Source organism: Rana temporaria, chromosome 13 (genome assembly GCF_905171775.1).
Source record: "Rana temporaria chromosome 13, aRanTem1.1, whole genome shotgun sequence".
In the NCBI taxonomy this organism is placed as follows: Eukaryota; Metazoa; Chordata; class Amphibia; order Anura; family Ranidae; genus Rana; species Rana temporaria.
In genome coordinates, this window is record NC_053501.1 from 57507201 (window position 1) to 57520249 (window position 13049).

Genomic DNA, 13049 nt, shown 5'->3' on the forward strand with positions numbered 1-13049 from the left:
TGGCAGGGAAGGGGTTAACACTAGGGGGTGAGGAAGGGGTTAAATGTGTATCCTGGGTGTGTTCTAACTGTGTGGGGGGAGGGGGGTGACTGGGGGAGGTGACCGATGCTGTGTCTCTATGTACAAGAGACACAGATCGGTCTCCTCTCCTCTGACAGCACGTGGAGCTCTGTGTTTACACACAGAGCTCCACGTCCCTGCTGTGTTACCGACGATCGCGTGTACCCGGCGGACATCGCGGACGCCAGGTACCCGCATCGGCTTCCCAGCGATGCGCCAGGACAGTGTTTACCCGCTGCGCACCCCTCAGAGGCGCGCGCGGGTAATGCACTTTAAATGACGTCCAAAGACGTCCAGTTGCCACCTGAGAGCCACGCTGTTGATGTCTTTTGTCAATAGCGTGGGTCTCAAGTGGAAAAAAAAAAATTGCATTTGAAAGACTGCTGCGCAAACACTGAGTGGCATAAAAAATTTGCAACGATCGACATTTTATTCTCTAGGGTCTTTGCTAAAAAAAATATATATATATATTTTTTTTTTGGGGGGGGGGGGTTCTTTTTTTCAAGCAAAATATACGGATTTTAAAGCAACACATGTCAGAAATAGGCTCAGGCATGAAAGGGATACGCTTATATAAAGCTGCCATATCGGAATCAGCTGTTATCTTCATTCAAGTCACCTGGCTTGTGGTTGGTTGGTGCAGGAAATTGCACTAGGTTTGCTCTAGTTTCTATGATGAGCCTCATCTGCTTATCTAAGCTGTAAATTAGCTCCTGAAAGTCAGAGTGTATGAATGATACCTGAGGGTTAATCTAGATGCATTGTGTGTGTGGGAGGAGTGTGTGTGTGTGTGTGAAAGAGAGAGAAGGAAATGCTGGAGATCTGTTGAACTTGTCAGAACTAGCAGGGAGAAATGAAATGCAATGTTCTCCTGTGTAGGATCAGGGCACACTTAGGGGGTCTGCAGCCACCAGCCTCCACCCCAATAGGGGGGCTGCCATGTATGTGACAGGTATTCTCCTAGCTGACTCCTGGGAGGTGTATTGGGGTGGAGACCTGTAATCAGCCCCAAGCTCTTCTCCATTCCACAATGGGATACAGGCAGAGTGCTGGGACAGCTGATCACTCCGACTACAGTAGCATCTTCATGATGGCCCTGGGGACCAATGGCAAGAAGAAGGGGATCCCGTAAGTGTCTTTTTGTTTGTCTTTTTATACAGCCACTTGCTGTCACCCAAAAGTGTGTGCCGGAGAGGCTGTGACAGTCGATGTGTATGTGTTTGTTCTGTGACATTGTTATTAGGAGATGATTGACAAGTACTTTGAGCTTTTTGTATTCCACCAAATAGAAGATGTGTACAGTGTGCCAACCTGTAATAGTGTCTGCTCAACAGGTCAAATGCTGAGTGTGATAGAAGTGATTCTATGTGAGGACAAAGACCAGACCTTGATCATTTACAGATGCATTTCTGGATCTTTTACCTATAGATCCCTTGTTGTCATGCATTTTCCACACTATAGCTAAAATTAAACTGATCTTTCAGGGATCTGTCAGCTCTCAATGAAAATACTTTCTATGGATGACTTCCCTTTAAATCAACCTACCTTTACCAGGGTTCCTTGGAATTCTAGGGGTTTTAGGGGTTCACTGAGCAGTGACTTATTTCTGCCTCTCAGATAAATAAGCCACTACACCAATCATCCTTTTAATTATCTGTAGTAAGATTATTCTTTCCACTGACACTAATGTAAGGAGCAGTATTCACATTGATCCCCAATGTAAAGAGCACTCTCCCACTGATGACCAATGTAAGGAGAATACCCCCTGACCACCAATGTAAGGAGCACTCTTCCCACTTACCACCAATGTAAGGAGAATACCCCCTGACCACCAATGTAAGGAGCACTCTTCCCACTTACCACCAATGTAAGGAGAATACCCCCTGACCACCAATGTAAGGAGCACTCTTCCCACTGACCACCAATGTAAGGAGAATACCCCCTGACCACCAATGTAAGGAGCACTCTTCCCACTGACCACCAATGTAAGGAGAATACTCCCTGACCACCAATGTAAGGAGCACTCTTCCCACTGATGACCAATGTAAGGAGAATACCCCCTGACCAACAATGTAAGGAGCACTCTTCCCACTGATGACCAATGTAAGGAGAATACCCCCTGACCACCAATGTAAGGAAAATACCCCCTGACCACCAATGTAAGGAGCACTCTTCCCACTGATGACCAATGTAAGGAGAATACCCCCTGACCAACAATGTAATGAAAATACCCCCTGACCATCAATGTAAAAGCATTCTGATCACCAATGTAAGGAGAATACCCCCAATGTAAGGAGCACTCTTCCCCCTGACCACCAATGTAAGGAGCACTCTTCCCACTGATCACCAATGTAAGGAGAATACCCCATGACCACCAATGTAAGGAGCACTCTTCCGACTGATGACCAATGTAAGGAGAAAACCCCCTGACCACCAATGTAATGGAAATACCCCCTGACCATCAATGTAAAAGCATTCTGATCACCAATGTGAGGAGCACTCTTCCCACTGATCACCAATGTAAGGAATATACCCACTTACCACCAGTGTAAAGGGCATTCTTTCCATTTACCTTCAGTGTAAGGGGCATTCTTCCCACTGACCACCAGTGTAAGGAACATTCTTCCCACTGACCACCAGTGTAAGGGACATTCTTCCCACTGACCACCAGTGTAAGGAGCATTCTTCTCACTGAGAACCAATGTAAAGGGTATTCTTCCAATTGGCCACCAATGTAAGGTGCATTTTTCCCACTGATCACCAATGCAAGAAGCATTCTTCCCACTGACAACCAATGTAATGAGCATTCTTCCAATTGACCACCAATATAAGGAGCATTGTTTACACTGACCACCTGTGTAAGGGTATTTTTCCCACTGACCACCAATATAGAGTGCATTCTTCCCAATCACCACCAGTGTAAGGGGCATTCATTCCAATCACCACCAGTGTAAGGGGCATTCTTCCCATTCACCACCAGTGTAAGGGGCATTCTTTCCATTCACCACCAGTGTACGGGGCATTCTTTCCATTCACCACCAGTGTAAGGGGCATTCTTCCCACTGACCACTAATATAAAGGGCATTCTTCCCATTCACTACCAATGAAGGGAGCATTGTTCCCACTGACCACCAGTCTAAGGGGCATCATTCTCACTGACTACCCATGCAAGTTGCATCCTTCCCACTGACTACCCATGCAAGTTGCATCCTTCCCACTGACCACCCATGCAAGTTGCATCCTTCCCACTGACTACCCATGCAAGTTGCATCCTTCCAACTGACTACCCATGCAAGTTGCATCCTTCCCACTGACTACCCATGCAAGTTGCCTCCTTCCCACTGACTACCCATGCAAGTTGCCTCCTTCCCACTGACTACCCATGCAAGTTGCATCCTTCCCACTGACTACCCATGCAAGTTGCCTCCTTCCCACTGACTACCCATGCACGTTGCATCCTTCCCACTGACTACCCATGCACGTTGCATCCTTCCCACTGACTACCCATGCACGTTGCATCCTTCCCACTGACTACCCATGCAAGTTGCATCCTTCCCACTGACTACCCATGCAAGTTGCATCCTTCCCACTGACTACCCATGCAAGTTGCCTCCTTCCCACTGACTACCCATGCACGTTGCATCCTTCCCACTGACCATGAGCTGTGGATTTGCTTCTTATTAGCAGGGGTTCCCTGAGACCTCTGTGGTAATAAGTTGAGGGAGGCTGCATTAAATCTTGCCATTGCTGGTACTGCTTATTTATAGTTTGTGGGCTACAAATGACTCAGATCAGGATGTGATGTATATGGCTTTCAGAGAGAATATACGATGGGGCGAGTGATGAGGCATGTGTTGGAGATCTCCATTGGGATATGTGGAGTCTAGAAATGCGTTAGAGGCGTTCTTTGTCCCTGGATGATTAAACACGTAATAGAATTCGTAGACAGAGTAGGTAAATAACCAGACATTGCAATGACTGTTTATAGCGCAATCATCTGATTAATATGAGACTCAATGAGGAAAAGCGAAATCAATCTGAGATTTATATTTGCACCTTTTTAGTGTTTCCTATGTCCTTGTCACAACTTTAGGAGTGAAGGGCGTGACGCTATCAGTGTTTGTTCATGCAGTTAGTCATACGCTGCTGAGTACTCGGGGTGATTTATAAACAGACTAATATCCTGAAGACCAGATATGCGGATTAATACGCTGAATAAACTTTCACTTTCTGCTCTGTCCTGCAAGGAAAGAGCCATCTGCTGAGTGTGCTTCAGAACAAGCGCCAGCCTCTTCACGCACACGCTCTGATCGACGCAACCCTTTCCGGAGATTGATGAATGCTTTTGTGTGATGCAGCCAAGGTTGTGTTGGAAACCAGGTAAAATGAGATTACATTATACAATCTGAGGGATGATCAGTGCCATCTACAGGCGTCACCCAGTGGAAGGAGCAAAGATCAGGTGCCAAATGCTGCAGGTCAGGGCTGTCTTTAATGATGATAGGACCCCGGGCAAAAAAAGACATACAATAAATATCGGCTAGATTTAAAATCTGTTTTCTGTATCAGATCAGGCAGTGATTGCGATTGGTTGCCAGAGGTTACAGCATATCATTACCACTTACTGACTGGTTGCTAGAGGTTACAGCTGACATTACGGCTCACTGATTAGTTGCTAGAGGTTACAGGATTTCTTCTTGTTGAATGGTTGCTAGAGATTACTGTTCAGTAATACTGCTCACTGGTTGCTAGAGGTTACAGCACATCTTCTCTTCACTGCAGTGGGGCATGATATACATATGAATGCAGCCGGCTGCCGCTATTTACATATGAATGCTGCCGCTATTTACATATGAATGCTGCCACCATTTACAAATGAATGCTGCCGCTATTTACATATGAATGCAGCCGGCCGCAGCTATTTACATATAAATGCTGCCGCTATTTACATATAAACACAGGGGCCTAGATTCAGATACAATTGTGTATCTATCCTCGGGCGTAATGTATCTCAGATACGTTACGCCACCGTAAATTAGGGCGCAAGTTCCGTATTCTGAAAGAACTTGCGCCCTAACTTACGGCGGCGTAACGTATGTGGTCCGGCGTAAGCCCGCCTAATTCAAATGTGGATGATGTGGGCGTGTTTTACTTAAATGAATTGTGACCCCACGTATTTGACGTTTTCTTCGAACGGCGCATGCGCCGTTCGTGAAAGAATCTCGGTGCGCATGCTCGAAATTATGCCGCAAATCGTCAATGCTTTAGACGTGAACGTAACTTACGTACAGCCCTATCCCCGAACGACTTACGTAAACGACGTAAAATTTTCAAAATTCGACGCGGGAACGACGTCCATACTTAACATACGATACCCCTCAAATAGCAGGGGTAGCTTTACGCCGTAAAAAGTCTAACGTAAACGACGTAAAAAAATGCGCCGGGCGGACGTACGTTTCTGAATTGGCGTACCTATCTAAATTGCATATTCAACACGGAAGTCTAGGGAAGCACCCCTAGCGGTCAGCGTAAATATTGCACCCTAAGATACGACGGCGTAACTGCTTTCTGAATCCGGGCCATGGTCTGCAGGTGAGTCATGTTTACACAACAATAGGGTAAAGCTGGGCAGCATTAGTAGCAGCACTTCACACTGGGATATCAGGACACAGCACAGGGCTAAAACCTCAAGGGACAAGGCAATTTAAACTGGCATAGTAGGCAAGTATGAGGCAGCTGCTTTGGGCCCTACAACAATGACAGGGCCCAGCTGCCCCTTTTGCCCTGCCTTAAGATTTGTAGGTAAAGTTGATCCAGGGTAAATCCGATTGCCTCTCGGGGGATCAGGAGGAAATTTTTTCCCCTGCTGTAGCAAATTGGATCATGCTTTGCTGGGGTTTTTTGCCTTCCTCTGGATCAACTGTGGGTATGGAGTTGTGTGTATTGGATTGTATTGTGTTTTTTATTTATTTTTTGTTTGTTTATTTTTTTTTGTGGTTGAACTGGATGGACTTGTGTCTTTTTTCAACCTGACTAACTATGTAACTATGTAAAAAGACAGCCCTGCTGCAGGTCACAAGTGCCAACCACAGGTCACTTCATAGATGGTCTAATGGCAACAAACTGAAATGATTAGTTGTTGTTAGCAAATTACCATTTCACGTTGTACTGTTTTGTTAAGCATTTTTAAAAATATTATAATGGTCATCTTTTATAAGCGCCATGATTTAGCACAGCTCGGTCCAAAATGCAGTGCATTAGCCCTGCCCCCCGTTCACACCGTTGCGACATGTCATACAATTTGACAGGTCCAAACCACACGACAAGTCACACCCTATTGGCAATGGAACCATTCAAATCGGTGTTGTGCCGACTTTGCTGTGCCGTGCTATTTTTTTGAGATTTTGGGTGCGACTTGCATAGACATCTGTGAATGAAGTCGCACAGATGTCAGGCAAAGTCGCACCTGTTTTTGAACTGACCTGGGGCTTTGAAATCATGCTATTTCAAGTGAAATAGCACAATTTCTCATCTATTTTGGAATATGTAGTAATTGTGTTGCCAATTACCGTATTTATCTTCGTAAAGCGCGCCCCGGCGTATAGCGCGCACCCCCAACCTGTAAGGGAAATTTCCTGAAAAAAAGAAAATACTTAAAGTTTGAATGCCCCTCGTCGGTGTCTTGTCCGGCGTCCATCGGCAGCCTTGTCCGGTCCGGCGTCCGTCTGCGGCCCTGGTGGTGTCCTCCCCGCTTCTCCCGAGCTGTTTCTGAGTCGATCCCCGCTTCCCGCGCTAGGTTTGAACGCCGCCGCCGACGTATACAGAGTGAAGTACACTTGGGCACGCTCGGCTCCTTTCGCATAAAGGCTAGGAGGCGGCACAGGGCGTGACCGCGAGGGGAGCCAAGCCTGGCCGAGTGTACCCGAGTGTACGGCGCTCGGTATATGTCGGCGTTCAAACACAGCGCGGGAAGCGGGGATCGGCGTATATCGCGCACCCACGATTTTCCCCTTATTTAAAAAAAGTGCGCGGTGTACGCCGATAAATACGGTACATTGATACTTACTTGGCCAATTCGGGTTATTAGTGGTTGGCGTGTTATCTAGGTCTATCAGTCATTATTTAAATGTATGTATATACATGCTGTTTTTAACGCTATCCAAACAAAACATTTATACTTTTTATTTTTTTACAAAATTCCTATGGGTGTGCAAAATTCCATTTTCTTTTTGCAGCACAATTTCAAAGTTGCATTCAGTGTGAACGGAGACTAAAGGATAACGTTACAATTTACACCCCATTCACACTGCCGTGGTTTTCAGGCGTTTAGCGTTCTAAATAGCCCCTGAAAACCGCCTCCCATTCATTTCAGTGTGTCTTTTCACACTGGGGCGATGCGCTTGTGGGACGTTAGGAAAAGTCCTGCAAGCAGCATCTTTGGAGCGGTTTGGGAGCACTGTATACATCGCTCCCAAAACGCCGTGCCCATTGAAATGAATGAGCAGCACTTCGGAAGCGCCACAACACAGGCATTTTTTAACCATTTCTCTGGTGTTAAACCCCCCGAACCCCCGCTTAAAAAGCACTAAAGTGCCACCGAAACGAGTGTCACTTTAGCAGCACTGTTCCAATCGCTGCAACGCCGACGCCCCGATTTCCAAAAGTAGTTCCTGCGCTACTTTTTGCGACTTCGGGGGAGATTTCAATAGACATCTGTGCATGAACCCGCACATATGTATGTCAAATTGCTTCCAAGGTTGGACTAAAATGCGTGTTTGAAATCCCACGAGTTCAGCAAAACTCGCATGATTTCCAAGCCGTGTTGAGTTTGAACGGGAACTCCAGCATTTTTGATGTAACAGCTTGGCTCTTTATAGGTGTGGTAATGTGTGCTTTAATTGTGTTGAACACTTTGGAAAATCCCTTTCCAATTGCTTGCCAGGTGTTCAAAAGGGAATAATGCTTTCACTCATACGCCCAGATCTTGGCGTGGTTACAGGACAGGTAGATGTGTCACCACCCCTTCCTCAATGAGCCATCTGTCCATCCATGCTTAAAGCCTCATACACACAGGATTAATGTTGTGTACTGGAGTCGGTCCGACAGAAGCTGGCCAATCGGATTGGTTTCTGTTGAAGGGGCAAGACCGTAAAAGGTCTGCCAACCGCCTATCACTCGGCACTCTCAGCCAATGGCTGGGAGCGCTGATCGGAGTATTCTGGCGGGGGGAGTAAGGTAGGGTGACCACATTTCCAAACTACAATTCAGGGACACACCCCCCCCCTTCCAAAAATCAGCTTGTGCTGTAAGGAATCACAGCACAGTGATTGGACACAAGAGGCGGGATTTATGATTTCTCCAATCACAAACAATGGGCAGGGATTGTGCTCCTCCAGGCATTCCATTCCCAGCCAGGACAAGTACTGTCAGTGAGTAAAGCGGTGATGTGGCGGCCTTTTTTTGGGGCATCAGATTGGCCCGGGGGGTGGCTGTGTCATTCCAGGACGCTGTATTGTCCTGGAATGAAGGTGCCCGGGACAGACCTGCAAAATGCGGGACTGTCCCGGGCAATCCGGGACACGTGGTCACCCTAGAGTAAGGACACAATAGCACAGCAGGGGAGATCGATGTACTAACATTGGATAGTTAGTACAAGGGCTCCTCCCCAACTGTTCGTTTTTCATTCAGCCCTGCTTAAGGCTGTAAGGCAGGCCATACACAGAGCAAATTTCTTTCCTGCAACCAAGGTGCAGACAGTGTTGACAGGGGAATCCTCCTATCGAGCATTTCTTCAGCCTGCCCATTAATGGTTAGAATCCCGGCCGGTTCCTCCTGAACCAGCCGAGGTCCCAACCATGTATGGCCAGCCTAACAGTATTCAAAGCATCCTAATTTAGTAAAGACTTTTGGTGAAAGATTTTAAAAGGTGTGGTGTGTTACCTCCTTGCGTACCCTAGGAGGAATGTGGTCTCCATTGCTCTTCCCAGCATATTTAGACCTTTTGCAGGTACTAAAATTCAGTTCAAGAACCCCTTCCTCCCTACAAACATTCTTGAATTCAGTTCATATTTTATCATAGCAGCCCCCTTACATAGTCACATAGTAGGTGAGGTAGAAAAAAGACACAAGTCCATCAAGTCCAACCTATGTGTGTGTGAATATAGATCAGTATCACATTGTATATCCCTGTATGTTGTGGTCATTCAGGTGCTTATCTAATAGTTTCTTGAAACCATTGATGCCCCCCCGCTGAGACCACCGCCTGTGGAAGGGAATTCCACATCTTTGCCGCTCTTACAGTAAAGAACCTTCTACATAGTTTAATTTTAAACCCGTTTTAATTTTAATGAGTGGCCACGTTTCTTGTTAAACTCCCTTCCGCAAAAAAGTTTTATCCCTATTGTGGGGTCACCAGTACAGTATTTGTAAATTGAAATCATATCCCCTCTCAAGTGTCTCTTCTCCAGAGAGAATAAGTTAAGTGCTTGCAACCTTTCCTCATAACTAATATCCTCCAGACCTTTTATTATCTTTGTTGCCCTTCTTTGTACTCTCTCCATTTCCAGTACATCCTTCCTGAGGACTGGTGCCCAGAACTGGACAGCATACTCTAGGTGCGGCCGGACCAGAGTCTTGTAGAGCGGGAGAATCATCGTTTTATCTCTGGAGTTAATCCCCCTTTTAATGCATGCCAATATTCTGTTTGCTTTGTTAGCATTGCTGAGGCTATCATCTACTAGGACCCCCAGGTCATTTTCCATCCTAGATTCTCCCAGAGAGTAGATTGCATTGGTCTTTTTGCCACCCAAATGCATTATTTTACATTTTTTTACATTGAACTTCATTTGCTATGTAGTTGCCCACCCATTCATTTGTTCAGATCTTTTTGCAAGGTTTCCACATCCTGCAGAGAAGGTTTTGCCCTGCTTAGCTTAGTATTGTCTGCAAATACAGTGTTATGAACAAATTAAATAGGATTGGTCCCAGCACAGAACCCTGGGGGACCCCACTACCCACCCTGACCATTCCGATTATTCCCCATTCATCACCACTAGGGTGACCACATTTTCAAACTACCATTCAGGGACACCTTCCATTCCCAAAAATCAGCTTGTGCACAGCACAGCACAGTGATTGGACACAAGAGGCAGAATTTATGATTTCTCCAATCACAATCATGGGGCGGGATTGTGCTCCTCCAGACATTCCCCGCCAGGACAAGTACTGTCAGTGAGTAAAGCGGTGATGTGGCGGCCTTTTTTTGGGGCATAAGATTGGCCCGAGAGGGTGGCTGTGTCAGTTTCATTCCGGGACACTGTATTGTCCTGGAATAAATGTGCCGGGCAGACCCAGACCTGCAAAATGCGGGACTGTCCCGGGCAATCCGGGACACATGGTCATCCTCTGAACTCGCCTTTGTAGCCAGTTTTCAATCCATGTACTAACACTATGGTCCATGCCAACAGAACTTATTTTGTACAGTAAATGTTTAAAATGTCAAATGCTTTTGCAAAATCCAGATACACCACGTCTACGGGCCTTCCTTTATCTAGATGGCAACTCTACATTGTGTAATGTTAAGCCTCTGTGCATAGAGAAACTATGGCAACAAAAGATGTGAATAGTACAGCTCCAAAAAACTCTCCCATTGTAAACCGTCATAAAAAATAGCTTTGAGGTTAAAGCAGTATTAAACCCAAAACCAAAAATATAATGTATTGCAGCTTAGCAGGCATTAGATGTGGTGGCTGAATGATTCCTTTATTTAGGCTCCCCCCCCCCCCTCTTTTTTCACCTGGTGATCCAGCCAGTAACACACCTCCCTGTATTAGAGGGCCTATAGTCTGGAGCAGTGGTCTCCAAACTGTGGCCCGAGGGCCGGATGCGGCCCTTTGCTTGCCTTTATCCGGCCCTTGGGGCACTATCCCTCCCGCTGATACGAGACACTATTCTACCATCTGACACTGACAGTGGAGCACCATTTCTCCCACTGACACCACTAATGAGGCACTATTCCTCCCTATGATACCAACGATGGGGCACTATTCCTCCCCCTAATACCATATGTTTAGTCCCACTGATGCCAGGAAAATTTCCACCCCCGCTGGCCAAAGTCCGGCCCTCCAAGAGCCTGAAGGACAATAAACCGACCCCTTATTTAGAATGTTTGGAGACCCCTGGTCTGGAGGAAGGAGCACAGGGGGCCCCTTTTGGGCAGCAGCACTGTCTGGGGGAGGGGAGTGTTAGATGGACTAGCAGGTTTAAATACAATACGAATTTAAGTCAAACTCAAGTTAACACTTTATAAGCAGTTAAAGCAGTTTTTTTTTCTTTTGGGTAAACTATTTTGTGGTAAATGGTTTGTCTCAACCCTGTAACTGATACATCTGCAAGACAGCTCGTTCTGTTGAAAACAAAAAACAAAACTTACAGCATAGCTCCCAACTGTCCCTGATTTTCTAAGGACTGTCCCGATTTCCTCCTCTTTCCTCCTTATTTGTCCCTCATTTTGGTCTGATCTATATAGTTCTATATAAAATGCACTATTTATCTATAAAAAAGTGTTTCCCAGCCCTAAACCTTTCATGCAATTTCTAAACTGCTGCATTTGTAAATTCCAAAAGCCAATATAAAGGAATAGTAGTGGTATAAAAAAAAGCACTTGTGGGTTTAACTTATAATTTTTTTTTGTACACTTCTCCTTTAAGGGGGCGTGGCAGGGGTGTGTCCTATGCCTACATACTTTTATTAATTAGGTGTCCCTCATTCTCATCTCACAAAGTTGGGAGGTGTGCTTACATGCTGGATCACTAGTTTACAATAAGCCCCCGTTCACATCAGCGCGATTTAACAGGTCAAATTGCATGCCAAATCGCAGCATATTGCTGGCAATAGGAGCATGCCAATCAATGTGTCGACGACTTTGTGGAGCCGCACCAATTACTTTTGGCGACTTCAAAAGACATCTGTGCATGAACCCACACAGACGCCTTTCAAGTCGCCTCCGAAGTCAGACTGAAATGCGGTTTTGAAATCGTGCGAGTTCAGATGAAGTTACACGATTTCAAAACTGTGTTCAGTGTAATTGAGGGCTTAAGAAAAAAAAAAACTGTGGCCATCACATATAAGGCTGGGTTTACACCTATGTGGTTCACATCTATCTGTAGTGGAATGCGGGTTTCCCCGCATCAACTTCGCATAGCAGGAGAAATGACCGGCTGTCTATGGAGCCAGTTTACATATCTCTGGGGCATGTGCGTCTTTGGCTCCGTTTCAGGGCTGAATTCAGGCAAAGATTCGTTCCCGATTCATCCCTGAACCGGAGAATAGGGACGTACAGCGTTCCTGTGTGATCCTCAGCCCAGTGCCAGCCCAAGACATGGTACTGCCTGGGACCAAGAATTAAATGCTGCCCCCCCCCCCCCGACCCCGTGCTTTACCTTTGTTTTAGCTGCACTTTTCAGCCGCCAGCGGGGAGCTATGGTGGTGCGGTTACAGCGGGTCTCTCTCTCTCTGGTGGTGCGGGTACAGCGTGACTCCCTCTCTGGTTGGTGCGGGTACAGCGTGGCTCTCTGGTTGGTGCGGGTACATCGTGGCTCTCTGGTTGGTGCGGGTACAGCGTGGCTCTCTGGTTGGTGCGGGTACAGCGTGGCTCTCTGGTTGGTGCGGGTACAGCGTGACTAGTTGGTGTGGGTACAGCGTGGCTCTCTGGTTGGTGCGGGTACACTGTGGCTCTCTGATTGGTGTGGGTACAGCGTGGCTCTTTGCTTGGTGCGGGTACAGCGTGACTCTCTGGTTGGTGCGGGTACAGCGTGGCTCTCTGGTTGTGTGGGTACAGCATGGCTCTCTCTGGCTTCCCCCAGCATGAGCACAGTATTCTCTTTTTTCCTTTTGTAACCCCCCCGCCCCAGCAGAGTGCTTGCATGTGGGGGCTTTAGCATGGTGTCTGCGGACACGCTGGGGCCGCCACTCTTAAGGGACTACATTTC

General features: G+C 46.6%; 1 protein-coding gene across 2 annotated transcripts in view; it reads left to right on the forward strand.

Annotated features, from left to right (window-relative positions):
- Nucleotides 1-701: 701 nt before the first annotated feature.
- The window catches only part of RASGRP1 (RAS guanyl releasing protein 1), a 92797-nt gene continuing 80449 nt past the window's right edge, over nt 702-13049 (forward strand). The window contains exon 1 of one of the 2 annotated variants that reach the window (XM_040332844.1): nt 702-1188. In XM_040332844.1, the coding sequence (XP_040188778.1) occupies nt 1091-1188 (98 nt within the window). In that variant the 5' untranslated portion in view covers nt 702-1090. Of the gene's footprint in view, nt 1189-3581; nt 4441-13049 lie in introns of those variants that run through there. The other variant, XM_040332845.1, reaches the window with a different exon arrangement.